At 56.5% G+C, this 16,918-nt stretch overlaps 1 protein-coding gene across 1 annotated transcript in view; it reads left to right on the plus strand.

The window, feature by feature from the left end:
- The window catches only part of RNF213 (ring finger protein 213), an 88,376-nt gene extending 73,059 nt beyond the window's left edge, over window positions 1-15,317 (plus strand). Inside the window, exons 50-68 of the mRNA XM_053660806.1 lie at window positions 102-292; window positions 1,016-1,138; window positions 1,826-1,936; window positions 2,355-2,594; window positions 2,862-2,943; window positions 3,532-3,566; window positions 4,425-4,519; window positions 5,622-5,781; window positions 6,251-6,431; window positions 6,889-6,980; window positions 8,558-8,809; window positions 9,841-9,973; window positions 10,250-10,333; window positions 10,710-10,890; window positions 11,241-11,520; window positions 12,050-12,244; window positions 12,587-12,676; window positions 12,762-12,940; window positions 13,465-15,317. Coding sequence (XP_053516781.1) covers window positions 102-292; window positions 1,016-1,138; window positions 1,826-1,936; window positions 2,355-2,594; window positions 2,862-2,943; window positions 3,532-3,566; window positions 4,425-4,519; window positions 5,622-5,781; window positions 6,251-6,431; window positions 6,889-6,980; window positions 8,558-8,809; window positions 9,841-9,973; window positions 10,250-10,333; window positions 10,710-10,890; window positions 11,241-11,520; window positions 12,050-12,244; window positions 12,587-12,676; window positions 12,762-12,940; window positions 13,465-13,618 — 2,858 coding nt within the window. The 3' untranslated portion in view covers window positions 13,619-15,317. The remainder of the gene's footprint in view (window positions 1-101; window positions 293-1,015; window positions 1,139-1,825; window positions 1,937-2,354; window positions 2,595-2,861; window positions 2,944-3,531; window positions 3,567-4,424; window positions 4,520-5,621; window positions 5,782-6,250; window positions 6,432-6,888; window positions 6,981-8,557; window positions 8,810-9,840; window positions 9,974-10,249; window positions 10,334-10,709; window positions 10,891-11,240; window positions 11,521-12,049; window positions 12,245-12,586; window positions 12,677-12,761; window positions 12,941-13,464) is intronic.
- The last annotated feature ends 1,601 nt before the right edge of the window (window positions 15,318-16,918 follow it).

Genomic DNA, 16,918 nt, shown 5'->3' on the forward strand with positions numbered 1-16,918 from the left:
TGTCTCACTCTGCACGCCTGTTTACCTAGCCTGGCATCTCAGACAGTCAGTGACAGTCCACTTAGTCCTGGCACTGACTGCCTTCCCCTTGAACTCTGTAGCGATGACTGAGGAGAGGAAGGAGTACCTGCGGCAGGTGGAGCGCTTCTGCACGCAGGCTGGGAACGACTGGTACCGGGTGTACCTGGTGAGGAAGCTGACGAGCCTGCTGGGCATGGAGTCTGTGCAGGGTCTCTCCCGGCCTGGCCACCCAGCCCAGTGGGTGTTTCCCAAGGAAGTCATTGAACAGCAGGTGAGGGCCAGTCCTGGCAGCCCCAGGTGCTGCCGCTGCTCTGGGCACGGGACTCCAACCTCCTGGGCGCCCGTTGACAGCTGCTGTAGGGAGGCGTGCGTGGGCGTGCGTGGGCGTGCGTGGGCGTGCGGCCCCTTCTCTGTCCCCTCCCAGCAGACTTTTGTTGGCGCCACTCCTAATAGAGTTGGAGGAGGGGAGAGCGACTATCCTGTAGCTTTGCTTTCAGCCACATAGAAGCGGCTCAGCTGCAGGGCGAGGCCTTTCTGTCTTTGGCTGTTGGGGACAGGCAGGGCCAGACCGAGAATGGGTGAACCTCAGTCATTTGGCCTCAGGGCCTCCTGGTAGTCCTTACCGTGTGCTCAAAGAGCCGGGTCTTAACTGTCCCGGGTTGTAGAAATGGCAATGCGCACTGTGGCCTTTTGTGCTCCCGTTGGAGCAGAGATTGATGTGGTGAAGCTGCCTGGCCTCTGGCGCCGCTCTGAGTGGAGACAGGCAGGGCCGTTGGGTTAGTGCTGCCTCCTCAGCCACCCAGCCAGCTGCGGAGAGGAGTGTCCCACGCAGCCCTGCACTGTCCCACCAGGGGCCGTCCCAGAACCCCAGAACCCCAGGTCCGTGCCTTTGGACCTCTAGTCATGACCTGCTCCCCGACCTGGACAGATGGTGCTTTGCTAGGCATCCTGCGCTGTCCCCATCATGAGTGACGCTGTGTTCATGGGGTTGCAGAGAGACCATCCAGGCCACATGGATCACTTCCTGGTGCATGGGCAGGAGTACAAGGCTGTCCGTGATGCTGTGGGCAAAGCCGTGCTGGACTGCAAGCTGCCAGCCGTCGAGACGGCTCTGCAGGTAGGACAGGTTCCACAGAAGGTGCCTCTCCCGTGGTTATGTCCACTGACACCATGGAAGGTGCCCCAGAGGGGGGCGGCCACGTGGGCAGTTGTGGGCCCACGGCCTCCAGGGACACACCTGGCCAAGTGAGGAGAGCGACAGCTGCGGAGTTGGGTGGACAGTGTTGCTCAGGCTCACTGACCCGCCAAGATGCTCAGTGTCAGCAAGTCCTCTGAGACCCTACACGCAGGCACTGCCAGTGGCAGTTGTCTCTGCGCTGTGCACGCCGACAGTCCTACGTATGCTCGTGTTAAGAAAGATTAGGTTCTAATCTGGCAAGTGTTCTGGCCACGCTCCCTTCCGAGTTACTCTTGGCATCCATGGTGCCGGGACCCAAGGAAGTCAGACACGTGCTCAGGACAAGTTTCCCAGGCAAGACACGCCCTGACGGCAGACACGCCATCAGAGAGAACAGACAGTGGTCTGTGTTGCTGTCAGGAGACTTCAGACACAGGTGCCCGACTGTAACAGAATCTCTTTCGAACCTGCTGTCTTGGAGCCACTGCCAGAAGACAGCCCTTGAGCTGCAGGGTCCAGGCGTCCAGTGCCTCCCGAGGTGCCCACCCCTGCCATGGTACGGGGCCAAATCTCTGCCTGGACAGAGCTGTCCGCATGGCACAGCCTCCCTTGGTGTCCCCTTCTCAGGCCTGCAGAAGCCCCGAGACACACCGGGCAGCCTACCTGCTGCTGGCGCTGTTCCGAGAGGTCGCCAGTCTGTACAGATCCCGGAACGCCAGCCTGCACCCCACACCCGAGGCAAGTGTCTGCACCTCAGCATTCAGGGGATACTTTCTGAGTAGAAGGAAAAGTCACACACTCAATTTACATCCCTAATTTTCATCAGGGTGGGGGTTTTAGCTGCTCTCATAGGAGGGGCTACTTCCTGATTTACCCAAAGCTTTGGGAATTATGGCTAAAACTAATGTCAAGAACGAAAGATGTTTTTCACCAAAACAGAGTATCTGTGGGTCAGCTCGGGCCTGTGCTGCGGATTCTGCGTGTGAAGCTTGTCTTCTCGGGGGGTCCCTGCAGAGGGCGTTGACACAGCCCCGTTTACTGCGATGGTGTCTGGGTTTGGGGTGTCGAGACGTGTGACTGACGTTAGAGCAAACTTCTGCATTTCTGGGGTCTTCTCCTTTACACGGTTTAACTTGTACATGTGTTTTCCTGTCAGCAATGCGAGGCTCTGAGGAAGTTCATTGAACAAAGCCAGAGCCTCTCCCCAGACATGAGACACTTCGCAACGTCCCTTGTGACCAATGCGCTGCCACTGCTGAGGGCTTGTCCCCGTGGCAGCAACCTTGAGGGAGTGGTGACAGAAATGGCTATTCATGCCGCCGTCGTATTCCTCTGCGGACAACACAGAGTCTTGGAACCTCTAAAGAACTTGGCCTTCTCCCCAGCAACCATGGCGGTAAGACTGCGTGGCGGCCTCGTGGCAGGCTGTCCCCAGCCTGCACGGGGACACTGGAACTGTGTTCCCGTGATTCCTCTGCTCTGTTGCCCCTGGTCCAAGCCCATGGTAATGGTGAGAATACTCCTGCGCTTGTTGTCACACAGAGAGCTGTCACGTCTTCTTCGCAGACCGCTTTGGAGGTCAAGGGGAAGGGAAGTCAGAAGGTGTCGTTGCTCGAGACCTCCTGCCTCCTCTGAAGCGAGCTCTGCTGTCTTGATGTTTCAGAGGGCTTTCCTTCCGACGATGCCTGAGGACTTGCAGGCTCAAGCCAGACGCTGGAAGGGCCTGGAAGGTGTCCACTGGTATAGTAAGTGTCACTGACTGAGACAGTCACAGTCCTCTGAGCTCTGACAAGCTTCCTGACGCCATGTGAGCTGCCGGCTGAAAGCGGGGCCCCGTGGTGGGTGCCAGCGTGCAGATGGTCCCACCCCGGCGTCCCTGGACAGTTGTTGCCTAGAGAGAAGGGGGCCGGGAAGCACATCAGAGGCTCAGTCACAGCACAGCCCAGTGTTTGTCCCCAAAACAGGGCTTTTAGAAAAATAAAACTAGAACACAGAACAGTACTGCCCTGACTTGATGAGAATTCTGCCGGTGCCTGAGTAAACAACCCTCGTAAACTGGTTTCAAAAGCTGCTATAGAACGTGCTCCCGGCAAACAGCGCAGTCACAGGGAACAGAAGTGTGCAGGATACTCTCCACCTGGCTCCCACGCAGCCCTGGCCTGGGCCTGGGCTCCACTTCCCCTCTGCTTCATAGAGTGCAACTCAGAGACAGGTCCCCACACGTGTTTGGGACACCGCCCTCTGCCCACGTGGTGGGGCCGACAGGGAGGAGAGAGTAGCTGTCCCTCTGAGCCAAGGGTGTCACCAGCGCGTGCCCTGTTGTCTTCCAACAGCGTGTCCCAAAGGTCACCACTGCGCCGTAGGAGAGGTGAGTCTGGGTATTTGGGGCACGGTCTGGGGGCTCATGGAGGAAGAGGAGGAGGATAATGAGGGTCTTGACCTTCAAGGAGAACAGACTCTTTGAGAGCTGGTCAAGGTGTTGCAATTGGACACACAAAGGGTGCCCGCCAGGCCCTCAGTCTCAGCACTTTGTGGGGAGGGACCTGTGTGTCCCTCCCCCCTGAATCCTGACGCACTTGGCTGGGGCCCTTCTTAGCATCATCTGTACCTACCTGCTCAGCTGCAGGCTCTTGAGCTGATGAGTGTTATTTAATAAAGTAAATGAGAGGCGTGGAGGGAGAAGCTGACACGTGCACTTCATTCTGAGTCCACTGTCTCCTCGTCCCTGAGATGTGCTTGTCACAGGCTGTCCCCAGACTTCGCCCAGGTCTGGAGGTTTCGGGCTGGGGACCTGAGGTGGGTGTGGCCTGTTCCCAACTGAGTCACAATCGCCCCACCCCAGGGGTGCAGAAGGAGACTTTGGAATTGGGGAGCATGCGCTTTGAAGTAGGGAATCATCATGGCGCTGAGGGGATGTGGCACTCCTGGTGTCAGGAAGCAACACCGGGGCTGTGGCCACCAGGGGGCTGGGGACAGATGCACCAATGAAGGAGGGCTGCCACGCACATCGATTCTGTTTGGGGAGAGAACTTAAGTTGTTTCTCCTGTTTGAAAAATAAATCCAAATTTACCCATGTTCTGTATAATTTGCATGGAACACGTGTGCTATTCCCCTCCCCACCGCCCCCAAATGCGGGAGCACGAGGAGTGGGCTCTCCTGGTGCGTCTGCCCGGTGTCGCGCCAGCAGCGTGCGGCGGGGCTGACGGCCATCTGCCCGTGTCCTAGTGTGGCAGGCCAATGGAGCGGAGCTTCTGCATCGATTGCCGCGCGCCCATTGGCGGGAAGGATCACAGACCGGAGGCGGGGTTCACTACTGTTGGGTACGTGAGACGGTGTCTCCTCTGAGCTGGCCCAGCCCCGGGGGTGGGCTTTCTCTGTTCCAGCTCACACACTGGTGCTTACCGTGGTGTCCACTGCAGAGCATCTGGACTGGGGACACGCTGGGCACTGAGGCCACAGTCCCTGTAGCCACACCCCAGGAGGGGCTGGATCTGTCCTTGGCCACCTGGGCTCCTGAACACAGTGGATGATACATGAGCACTTGTTAATGTGAACACTTAACTGATGCCAATGTCTTCCACGTGGCCTGCCTGGGGCAAGCCCCCTGCTCAGCAGGTGACCTAATTTAATGCACAGGGTCATCAAAGTCTGCAAAACCAAACACTGGGCATTTGCCCCCTGAGCGGATGCGGCCTCTCCGAGTTGCCTCTTCTTCAGAAAGTGAAGGAGATGTGGTCAGTCTTTCTGACCGTTCAGATCCAACTACACCCTGGCCTCCTGACCTCACCACACCCACTCAGAAGGCAAGGCTGGTGGCAAATGCTGCCCAAAGGCAGGTGGCAGGCACCTCTCTGTGGTCATCGCCCTTCCTGGCTTTCTGGTGCAGCCACACATTAAAATAATCTGTTATCTCCACATACCATCCAAATGTCCCAGAATCGCCAGTATTTTTGCAATAGGTCATGTCTGTCACATTGCACCTGCCACCTGGAAACCCTTTGCCAGACCTGAGATCTGAGTCTTTGGGAAAATAAAGACCAAGGTGCACAGGTCCTCATGTCCATGCCAACTGTTCCAGACTCTGGCTGTCCTTAGCCTCTTCCTGTCCCCACAGTGATGTCAGTGGAAGGAGCGGGTCTACATGTCCATCCTCCTACAAAGCCCAGGGGACGGCACAAAATGCCACCTCATTCAGCCAATTTTTAATGAGAAGGTTGTGGGCTTTCAGTCAGCTAGGAAGGTGGTTCTAGAAAGAAAGACTCTTAGGAAAGTAGTGTGAGCTAGGCAGAAATAAGTGCTTCACACATTACCTTCTCCCAAAATGTGAACCTGGTCTCCAAGCCCCAAGGGTCAGGTGTGTGCCTGGAGAGCTGAGGAGACACAACCTTCAGCCGTCACCATGTCTCCTCTTGCTCTTTCCAGAAACGTCACAGACCGAACCCAGACTGGCCATGTGCTGGGAAGCCCGCCCTCCGAGGACAAGGCGGTGGTTTCGGACCGAGAGCTGCCCCCGGTGGTCTTTCTTCTCGCCCGGCTCCTCACTCACCTGGCTCTGTTTCTGGGAGCAACTCACAGCCGGCAGGTACCGTGGCACACGGCCCCTGCTGCCCTGCGGACCCGAGCTGCTGCCACAGTTGCACGGAGTCCTTCCATCCCCAAAGTCCTCATCCCGCCAGTGGGTTGTGGACATGTTTGTGTCACCTGATCCACAAGAAGTGCAGAGTCTGCACACCCTCCTTCTCCCCACTGGGTCTCTGGTGTTTTGTGCACGGGCTCACCAGTCCAGCTCCAGTCCCCATAAGTGACCAGCTCCGGCTCCTCCTGGGAGCGGAGAGGTTGGTACAGCAGGCGTCTGGGCTGAGGCTCGGGGAAGGATGAGCACAGCTCCCCCTAAGTCCTGCGCCTGCAGCAGGCAGGCCCGGCTCCGAGGCATCCTGGTCGCCTCTGGCCACACCAGAGGCCCTGCTGTAGCTCCCCCCAGATCCCACCAAACGCTGCCCTGTCCCCTCCAGGCTAGGCCATGTCTGACGTGTTGTCCTGTGGCCCCACAGGCTGTGAAAGACATTATCCGCCCTCTGGTTGAGGACCCAAGAGAGTTTCTGGAGCAGCACATCCACAGGGACGTGCGGCAGCTGACAAAGAGCCTGGGCAGGAGCGCCGACGACACTGCGGGTGTGGTCCACCTGGTCCTGCGCAGCCTCCTCTCAGAGCGGCGCCACCCGCCCGGGCAGGGTGAGCGCTGGAGCGAGGGCTGGCTGGGCCGTGGGCACACCTGCGGGGGATGTGGGTCTCGGGGAGACGGGGGTGGCAAGCAGTACGGCACCCTGTGGGGAGGGTAGGGACACAGGAAGCGTGTCCCTGCTGGTGGAGGGGCCGCCCGCCCCACCTCCCCTGCTCCCTGGCGGGTGAAGACCAGCCTCAGTCAGGTCAGTCGTGGCACAGGGGGGCCAAGTGTGCATGGAGGCTTTGCAATTCCCAGAGTCAGAGCCTGCAGTGTCCTCACAAGGAGCGGGAGGGGGTGGCGGCAGCGGTGGGTTCTAAATGCTTAGGTAACTTTAGAGAAGATTCCGTCCGATCCAGCCACCCCCTGGAGGGAACATCGGCGCTGTTGAACAATTACTTCGTGTTCACCACACGTAGACTGCTGTGGGGTTTGTTCCTTGGGGAGCCCACATGGTTTTCTTTGTAGGGTCTTTCCCTTTTGATGAGGTCTTGTCAACCAAAGAACAGAGAAACTCCTGGGAGAAGTGTGTGGAGACTCTCATTGTGCCTGAACTTGAGGTGAGTGAGGAGGGACGATGGCCACCTGTGTCCTCACAGCCCCTAGGTGCTCAGCCCACCTGCCCAGGAAGGGTGTGGAAGCCTTGGGCCCAGGTCACCGCCCTCCTGTGGTCGTCCTGGGGCCTCTGGCCACTCAGGCCATGGAGTCCCTGGGAGTCAGCGTGCCTGCCGCGGTCCGGCCGCAGCGGGTCAAGGGGTCCCACAGGTGAGGGTAGGCGTCGGCGCTGGGTAACAGACGACAACACGCCTCAAAGGACAGTGAAGCTCTGTTCCGTTTATTGCAAGTACAAGCAGGTTTTTATATTTTCATTTTAGGTAGTGATTAATATTTGCAGTATAACATGATCATTTAAGCAGAAAAAATCAATACAAAGGTAATCAGTAAAAGTACGAAAGTTCCCGTAGATTTACTTATAAAGATCAAAGATTATTTTAACTAGGAGAGCCATTAATCAATTAGAAGTATCCTATTGTATGTTAAAGTTTCTCAGAATTTGTCATAGGGCAAAAGGATACGCTAGATTGAGTAGAGAAAATAGGAAATTTATTATAAGGCCCTTGTGATGTCTAACTTAGCTATCTTTTTCTGTCTAAAATGTTTTTCTGTGTACTATAAATTCTGACTCTTTAGTAACTGTTTAGTTTGTAATAACTAGCTAGCTTTTGTTATTTCTTTGCCTGTCTAGTTGATATATATTCTTATTCAAGGTAAAGGAGGGGCTATTCCTATGTTGCAGGGGGGCTTTCAAGGGTACTTCTTTTAAGTTTCTCTAGGAGTTCTTTTATAGACATGTTTTGTACTTTGATTCCCTCTAAGAAAGCAGTGAGATCATCTCCTGATTTCCTAGAGTTTTCTAACTTATCTTGGGTGTTTTTCCAATGATCTGTTATTGATTAAGCTTGAATTCTCAGATTGTTCTGGTTGTTTCCTTGTGCCTATATTCCCTGATGTTCTAGTATGATATCATTATTCTGTTAATTGAGCCGGGAAAGGTCTAGGCACACTGTCTGAATCACTGCAAGGGTATGCATAATGATTAAAGCAAAAAGGGTCATGATCCCCAAAGCAAGCACAATCACAGTAGGTATTGCAGGGCCTTCCATGCCACGTCCACCAGGTTGGAAACTGCTTCCTTGAAGTCTTACACCCCCTCTCAGGACCTTGTCACGGAGAGAGGGATCCAACAGTGGACACGGCAGTGGACGTGGCACGTGCTGGACCTTGCGTCCTTCCTTTAGTGTGACAGCTGTGAGAGCAGGAGGCAGGGAAACACGCTCCCACACGCTGAGCCCCAAGAACCGTGCTGGCCGTTCACTGCGGTTCACTGCGGCCCTGTAAGGTGCAGGCGCCCCCACGAGTAACAAAGCCCGTCAGGAAGGAAAAGGGTGGGAACAGAATGCAGGTCCGAGTCTCACTGTCTGGGGACACATAACCCCACAAACCAGGGGCATGTGAACAATGATAAAGGTGAACCCAGGTGCACGGGGGTCGGACACCTGGACCCACCCCTGGGTAGGTCAGCAGGTGGCCCTGTCTGTGCCTCATGCCCAGTGCCCTGTGTCATCTTCTCACCCAGCACCTGGATAAAGCTCTCCGGACAGTGAACACTCTCCTCCGCTGTGACGAGCGCATCAGCTCCAACCCAGTGGCCAAACTCGTATTCGGTGACCCGGTGTCCTTCCTGCCCCACCTGCCTCAGAACAGCGTGGTCCACAGCTCCAAGATGTGGAGCTGCAGGACGAGGGTCACCGTGGAGTATCTCCAGAATCTCGTGGAGCAAAAGAATGGCAAAGAAACCGTGCCCGTCCTCTGGAAGTTCCTGCAGAAGGTCAGGCGCCTTGCTGAGACCACTGGACTGACTTTCTGTTGACCAGAGGCCCCAGCTCTGAGTTGGTCTGGTCTTTCCTAAGAGCTGGACTTCTGACACATTAAGGGTGGGACTGACGTGCCAAGGGCAGGAGATCCAACACACTGCACAGAGGGCAGGGACAGGGCAGAGACCCTCACAGAGAGCAAACGTGTGGAGCCTGAGTCACAGGTGTGTATGGTCTGAGTTGGGAAGGCCTGAGGTTTCTACCCATCACTCGGCAAGAGCAGGGTGAAAGTCCGTCCCGGGCACATCTGTCCCTTTCATGCCCCAGTGCCTGGAGCAGTGAGTCATCTGAGCATGTCTGTTCAGTGAAAACCTTCAATTCCGAACACCTAGTGGAAATCAAACCCAGTCCCCACATTCCTGAACAAGCAGGAGGAAAGGGCCAGAGGGTCATCTCAGTCAGAGCCAGAAACACACACTTCCTGGCTTCAGTCCCCTTGAACTTGGCCTTTCTGCTGTAGACTTCCCAGTCGTGTCCCTCTGTGGACTAGCGTTTGCAGTTCAGCAGGGAGATGGTTTCGGGGCTTCCCACTGCCCAGTCATGACATGCAGTCACAGCTGGAGGCGCCATGCTAGGCCTGCGCTCTGTCCCTGGGGAAGACGCTCGGGGCTAGGGCCTCAGAATGACACTCAGGGGGACGCAAGCACCATGGCCTGGACACTGGATCTTCTGCTTTGGGCCACCTCTCCGTGCCCGGCCGGCCCCTGGACCCAGAGGCAGATTGCCTTTGTCACTTCAGGCAGATGTGTGGGGTGTGCACTCCACCGTCCAGGGTACGGACGGAGCATGCTAAGCCAGGGCAAGCCATTGGGAGATACTGGGTGAAAGCCTTGGACAGCCTTTTCCCCATTTCCAAGGGTCACAGATAAAATGCCACACAGACCAGGTGAAAGTACACATCCACAGCCAGTGCCAGCCCCGCTCTGTCCCCAGTGACATGTTTTCAGCATACTCCACGGTTCACTGGACGGTCCTCCCTCCCCAGGACGGAGAGCTGAGACTGGTGAAGTTCTTGCCTGAGATCTTGGCCCTGCAGAGGGATCTCGTGAAATGGTTCCAGAATGCTTCAGAAGCCCAGTACCCGTCCATCTGTGACTTTATTGAAAGTCACAGTTCAGGTGGGACTCTGTGGTCACTGGATATCAGGACAACCTGTGTTTGGTGGCTCAGGGAGCACTCCTGCTGGGGGGGGGGTGCGCTTTGAGCATGAAGTCACAGGTGCCCCAAGACCCCAGCACAGACTTTGCTGTGGCCTTGCTCTGGTCCCTCAAACTCAGCAGGAGTGGCACTGTCATGGCATCTGGGTGGCATTGGTGGGCACAAGCCAGGGCCGCGCTAGCTGTGGCTGGTGGGCACGTGGCTAAGCTGATCTGACCTTGACCTGTATCTGACAGACGGGCTGAAGCAGCTGCTCCGCAGCAGATTCTCATCATTTCTGTCCACGTGGAACAAGCTGAGGAGGTCCCTGGAGACCCATGGTAAGTGGTATGTTACCCTCTAACACAGAACACTGCAGGGTCACCCGACCTCACAGACCTGTCCTTGGTCCCCATTGTCACCTAGCAGGTGCTACATGAACTCTGAATCTGTCTTTGTGTGAAGGGTTTGGGACAGTGAAATGACACGGCCTGAAAAATACACCCTATCTGTTGGAAACAAAACAAGTGGGGACCCTTTGGAGCTGGGTGGCGCATGTGCGGGCTGGAGGCAGGACCTTAGAGTATCCCTGGGCCCAGCTCTGCTTTGTTGAGACACCTGCACTGCTCCTCCCACCATGGGCGCCCCGGCCGTGCTGCTGGGTAAGAAACAGCACAGAGTGGCCGCCTCTGCCTGAGAGTGGACCCGTCATTTAAGGTGAAATCAAGCTACCTCAGGACTACTGCAGCGCCGACCTGGACCTGGACTCCAAGCTCGAGGTCGTCTTGCCACGCCGCCAGGGCCTGGGCCTCTGCTCCACCGCCTTAGTCAGCTACCTGATTAGCCTGCACAATGAAATGGTCTACACGGTGGCCAAGTTCTCCGAGGAAGAAAACAAGTGAGTGCACAGCCTGCAGGGGTGGCGTCCTCCAGACCAGGGGACCACTTCTGAGGCCATGGGACTGGGCCCAGCAGCCCCGGCCAGCGTCCCTCCAGCCCTGCTCATGGGAGTCTGCAGAGCTGTGTGTCGTTTCCTCTGCTCAGACTCCTGTCATCCCCAGGGTAACTTGTTCCATTGATCAAAAATTTGGGATCAATAAATGACAGTGTCAACTGGTAGGTCTAAATTTATGGCCATCCAGAGGTTTGTTGGTGCTCCAAGGTCACGGGCAAGTGGGACCTGGCTCCTGTCGAGCAGTGATGGCCATGCCCTTGACTGGACCCTGAGTGCTGTCTTTACATCCTCAGCTACTCTGTGGATGCCTCTGAGGTCACTGACCTGCACGTCATCAGTTACGAGGTGGAGCGTGACCTGACTCCACTCATCCTCTCCAACTGCCAATACCAAGTGGAGCAGGGTGGCGAGAGCCTGCAGGAGTTTGACCTGGAGAAGATCCAGCGCCAGCTCACCAGCCGCTTCCTCCAGGGCAAACCCAGGCTGACCCTCCGGGGGCTCCCCACACTGGTGTGCAGACGCGACTGGAACTTCGAGCACCTCTTCACCAGCATCAGGAACAAGGTGCCCCAGGTGAGCACGTGCAGGCCTGCCCTTGCAGGCACACCAGCTCAGTGGAGGGCTCTGCTAGCATGGGCTGCTCACATGCCGGGGGTTTGCTTCAAGCGCCCAAGACTTTCTGTTCCCAGAGCCCACTGCTCCTTCTAGAGGGCGAGCAGGACAGCGAGCTCCAAGTCTTCTCGCTGAGTGACAGAGTGCAATGTCACGGCATTGGCTTCTGGTACTGGTGTCACAGCCATGTGTGCCGTCACAGGCCAGAGGACCTGGGTGCTCCTTTCCTGATTTGTGTGTATATGGCATCAGTGTTACATGTGTTGAATGTGTCTGTATGCACACGTGTGCATGTGCTCTCCATGGCACATCCTCACCAGCTGCTCTTAGGATTCAGTGAGTTGCCATCTATGTCTATAAAACAACTGGAATACCGCCGGCACTGAGGAAGCACAGTGTATCAGAGCTCTGGTCCTGGCTTGTGGCCTCGAGGTGATGGTGGTTGCGAGGCACAGCCACCCACAGACCCGTCCTGCTCCTGACTTCTTAGGTCCCCCTCCCCAACGCGGCCCTCAGCACCATCAGCGGGCAGCTGCAGTCCCACAGTGACGCCTGTGAAGCTCTCTCTGTCATAGAAGTCACTTTGGGGTTTCTGAGCACAGCTGGTGAGGACCCGAACATGGACTTGATCGTGTACATCCAGGATAAGCTGCGAATAAGCGATCAGACGGAGCAGGTTCTAAAGGTGGGCCTCTCGCTCTCGTGCCCTCGCTTCCAACGAGGTGCCACGCCACCCCAAAAAGCGTCGGTCCAGACAGCCCCTGCCCTGGCCAGTCTGCCTGGAGACAGAACAGGCCCTGGAGGTAAAGGCAGAGGTGGGCTCAGAAGACTAGATGTAGGGTGGCACAGGTGTGACTAAGTACACCAGCCACCTGCACACTGATTGATGCTTGGGCCCTGAGATGCTGCCGGCAGGAGAGGCGGTGACAGTGCTGGAGCAGGGTGGCCTTTGTGCTGAGGGAACGCAGCACCCCATGTGCAGTGCACTCAGCTGCCCGTCTCCTAAGGAGTCCACTTCCTCCCGCAGGCCCTACACAGGTGTCAGCTGAGGCACGTCCTCGCCCTCTGGCAGCTCCTCTCTGCTCATAAGTCTGAGCAGCAGCTGCGCCTCAGAAGAGTAAGTCCCACCTCCTGCTCTCCACCTGGCTGCGAGCCACACTCACTTCCTGGGCCCCCCTTCACCTGCTCTTCCTTCACTGCAGGAACCATTTGGGGAGATCAGTGCTGACTACAGAGTTGAGCTCAGCCAAGAAGGTGCTAAGCTCCTGCGCACATTCCTGAACCAGGGCGGCCTGGACACCTTTCTCCTGGAGCTCCATGAATTGATGGTCTTGAAGCTGAAGAACCCCCAAACCAAGCAGGATTTCAACCCCAACTGGAGGTAAGGCCTGTGAGCCTGCTGAGCCCGCTCTCCTGTGATCCTCCAGGCTGAGCACAGCTTGTCTTCCCACTTGGAGCTCAGCTTCCACTGTCACCGCTGACTGGGCACCTGAGGACTGGCTCTGGGAGCTTTAATCTCTATTGAAACTTTTTAAATAATTACAAAAGTCACATTTTTAAAGATTTTATTTATTTTTAGAGAAGGGAAGGGAGGGAGAGAAATATCAATGTGCAGTTACCTCTCAACTGCCCCCTACTGGGGAACCTGGCCTGCAACCCAAGCAAGTACCCTGACTGGGAATCTAACCGTCAACCCTTTGGTTCATAGGCCGACACTCAATCCACTGAGCCACACCAGCCAGGGCCAAAGTCACATTCTTTTGTGGAGGGCCTGGAGCTCACCCTCAATACCCCTGGTCTCAGGAGCGTCTGGTCCTGTGGATGGCTTGGAAAGGTGACAGCAGATGGGTGTCCATAAGTTATCTTGCAGATATTCAAAATGCCATCTGTTCCTTGGTTTTTCAGCCTGAGGGACACTCTAGTGAGTTACATGGAGACTAAAGATGGTGATGTTCTGCCTGAAATGGAAGCTCAGTTCCCAGAAGATATACTGCTCTCCAACTGTGTGTCAGCATGGAAAGTGGCAGTGGAGCTGAAACGGGGTCGACAGATGAGATAGAACTGCCTCCTCAGGACTGTCTCGGCCTGAGGCTGGGGGAGAGCGGGTGCCCCGCTCTGCACCCAGCACGGGGCAGCTGCCGCCCAGCATCGCTGACTGCGTGTGCGTGCCCACACTGTCTCACCGTGGGTGAATTCCTGTCCCTGAGAGGTGGCCCCTGGGTGAACCGTGCTCCTCATATCCCAGGGGAGTGTGCAAGCACATCCGTCTCAGGAAGCCAGGCCTCTTTGTGGAAACATCCCAGACACAAGGCCCCTTCCTTCTCAAGACTACTGCACAGTCAGAGGGAACACGGGTTATCACTTTTTGCTTTATTTTCTAGTATGTTCTGCACTCTGAGAACCCGGTTTTCTTCTTTCTTCTGTCCTTTAAATTCTGAGTATTGCACAGACATTTGTAGGTCTCCAGGAACATAAACAAGTGCCAGGCTGTGTCCTCTCACGAGCCGAGGCACTCTGTAGGTGACAGGTCCCGAAGCCCAACCAACCAGACCTCACCAGGCCCCATGATGAGCCACTGCCACATTTCAAGGGTCGGAGCACTGGGCTAAGAATCCTGGACACTTTTAGCCTTAGTTTCTCGTTATCAAATGAAGGAACTGGACTGATGGCCACATTTCCTCTCAATCTTAGTATTTTGAAATTCTAAACGGAAGTTTGTCGGTACAGACTTGGGTGAAAGGCACAGCCCTGGCATTCTGTGGGAAGTGTCTGACCAGCACCGTGATGAGTACACATGACCCCCATGTGACCCCAGTGTCCCCGAGTGTGAGTATCTGGTGCTGCTCTGGGTCTCAGCCAGGAAGTGAAAATGGACTCAGGACACAAAACTACTCAAGTCTCTGAGAAAGGAACGAGGGACTGCCTGGCCAGCCCTCACCGCCTGCTGCCTTGCCACAGCAGTGTCAGGTCTCTTCTCCACAACCACGTGGATGCAGCGAGTCTCTGGACTCATGCCTACTCCTGACTCACCCAGCTCCTCGGGCTCAGCACCCATGGCCAGCGAGAAACAACTTCACAGCCAGGCAGAGGTCCTTCATGTGCATTCTCAGCAAGTTAATGACTCATCCTGAAATCAGGTCCATGGGTGATGAAAGCTACACAAACAGCAAATGCGCACCAGGAGCCCATGCACACCCTCAGCACTGGGCAGGAGTGCAAATGGCCCTGCCCTGCATCACCACTGCACTTCCTCTTAGTTGTGCATGGTGAGGGGAGGCCGGTGATGCAGGCCCTGCACTCCTTCACCTAGTACAGAATCCACCTGCCTTACCTAATCTGACTGTTCAGTCTTTCCAGACTATGCAAAGGCCCTGACCCTCGACATCTACATCCTGAATTGCCATTTAATCAGGGGCAGGGGGTTGTTTGTTCAACTCTTCAACTTATACTTGGAACTCCTTTGATACCTCAGAGTTGGGATGGAGCTGGTCCGGCCATCAGGGGCCACTCTGGTTCCTCACTATGCCACAGCTGAGCAGAAGACCCTTTTGGGGGGTGAAGGGGGAATGGGAATTTTCTCCCCACTTTATGAAGGTTTTTAAATTATGATGTTTTGTTTTGTATGGCTATGCCTTCAACGCCTTAACTCTCATTATCTAGCATTGTTTGTACAAAAATACACTGGCCTAGCAGAAACAAAGACAAATCTTTACTGTATTTGTTATACCTGTTTAATAAACTTGAGTTTTGCTGCTAAAGGACCCTTCTCTGTGGGGGACACGGCATCTGTTCATGGCAGTCAGCCCTCAGCTGGCTTTGGGGAACAGCTTAGCTCACCAGTGGAAATGTTGGCATAGAGGCGTCAGTCAAGTGGGAGGTTCCGGACGCAAAATGTACACTCTGGTTCAGAACGTGAGGGTAAACGTTTTGTTTGGACAAAGGGACCACAGAGCTTAGGAGCCACAGAATTTAACGCTGCTCCCCTAACACAGTAGCCTCCACCTCAAAGAGGTGTCCTGCACCTGCCTGGGTGGAGAGCAGCAGCCCGGCCAGTGGGGAGAGTTCCCCCGGAGAAGGAAATGAGGAATGTGACAGGTAATGTAAGCTTCTGGTTGCCCTCTTCCGGGTCAGTGGTAGGACAGCACTTCCGGGAGGGGCTGCATTTTTCTCTTCCTCCAGGGGAGCAGCCTGCTGTCTGGGTGAGCTCCAGCCCCGAGAAGAGGGCCACTCACCCAGGAAGTCGGGCTGTGCTGCCAGCCCTGCCCCAACCCTTCCTCTCCTGCTCACTGCTCCTGTCCCTGTCCCGAGTTGGTCTGGCATCTCCCGGCTGCACAGTCCTTTCTGCTTTCAACCAGGCAGTCACGGGCTGGTGGGGACTTACCTGCACATCTTCACGACTGGTCGATCACTGTCTCTTTAAGACCTTACCTCACTGCCCTGGCCAGGCAGCTGGGTTGGAGCACCGTCCCAACACACCAAAGTTGTAGCTTCGGTCCCCATCAGGGAACATATAGAAGTCAACCAGTGACAACGAATCAGTGTTTTCTCTAAAAAGAAAAAAATAGCAAACTTAAAACAATTTTTAAAGACCTTACCTGACTTTCTGCGCCACAGGACTTTATCACACGCTAACTGGCGGCCATGCGCTGATCTATCCTCCCCAGCCCCCCACCCCGGGAGCTGTTCCAGTTATTCCTCCGCTCGGGCAACTCAGACCCACGAGCCAAGGCGCAGCGAGAACCGCTACCGCGGTTGTGAGGAGCCGGCCAGGTGGGTAACGCGCACCGCCCCCGCCCCCGCGCGACCCGGGAGCTGGCGGGACGCCCCGAGGCCTTGGGTTGAAGGGCAGCCCTGTCTTCTGCACGCGAGCCCAGTTCTACCTGGAAGAGCGGCACCCGGGGAGCGCGAACGCCGACAAAACCTAGCCCCAGACTCCGCCCTGACCGGCTGCAGAGGCGGGAGCCGAGGGGACGCGGCACGGGCCGGGGTGTCGGCCTCCGCCCCGCGCTCCCCTTCGCACGGGTGTGCGCACCCCAGAGCGCGGCTCCCCGTCACCACTGCCTGCACCCTGGACACGACGCAACCCCAGCGCCCCGAGCCCTGAAGCGGACGCCCCGTGCGGCCCAGACGGGCCCCGTCCGGCACCCGGCGCCAGTCCCTCACCCTCTCCCGACTCCGCGCCGGGGCGGCGGAGAGGCGCCCGGCCGCGCTCCTCGGCGAACCCCCCGGGTGACCTGGCCGCCCTTCCGCCCCGCTCTTCCCTCGGCCAACACGCTCCGCCGGCTCACCCTTCCGGTCCGCTCTCCCGCCAGGCGCCCGCGCCCTCGGGCCGCCGAGCCCAGGAGAGGCGCCGTCTTGC

Source organism: Artibeus jamaicensis, unplaced genomic scaffold (genome assembly GCF_021234435.1).
Source record: "Artibeus jamaicensis isolate MK-2021 breed Jamaican fruit bat unplaced genomic scaffold, CSHL_Jam_final contig_2259, whole genome shotgun sequence".
Taxonomy (NCBI): domain Eukaryota; kingdom Metazoa; phylum Chordata; class Mammalia; order Chiroptera; family Phyllostomidae; genus Artibeus; species Artibeus jamaicensis.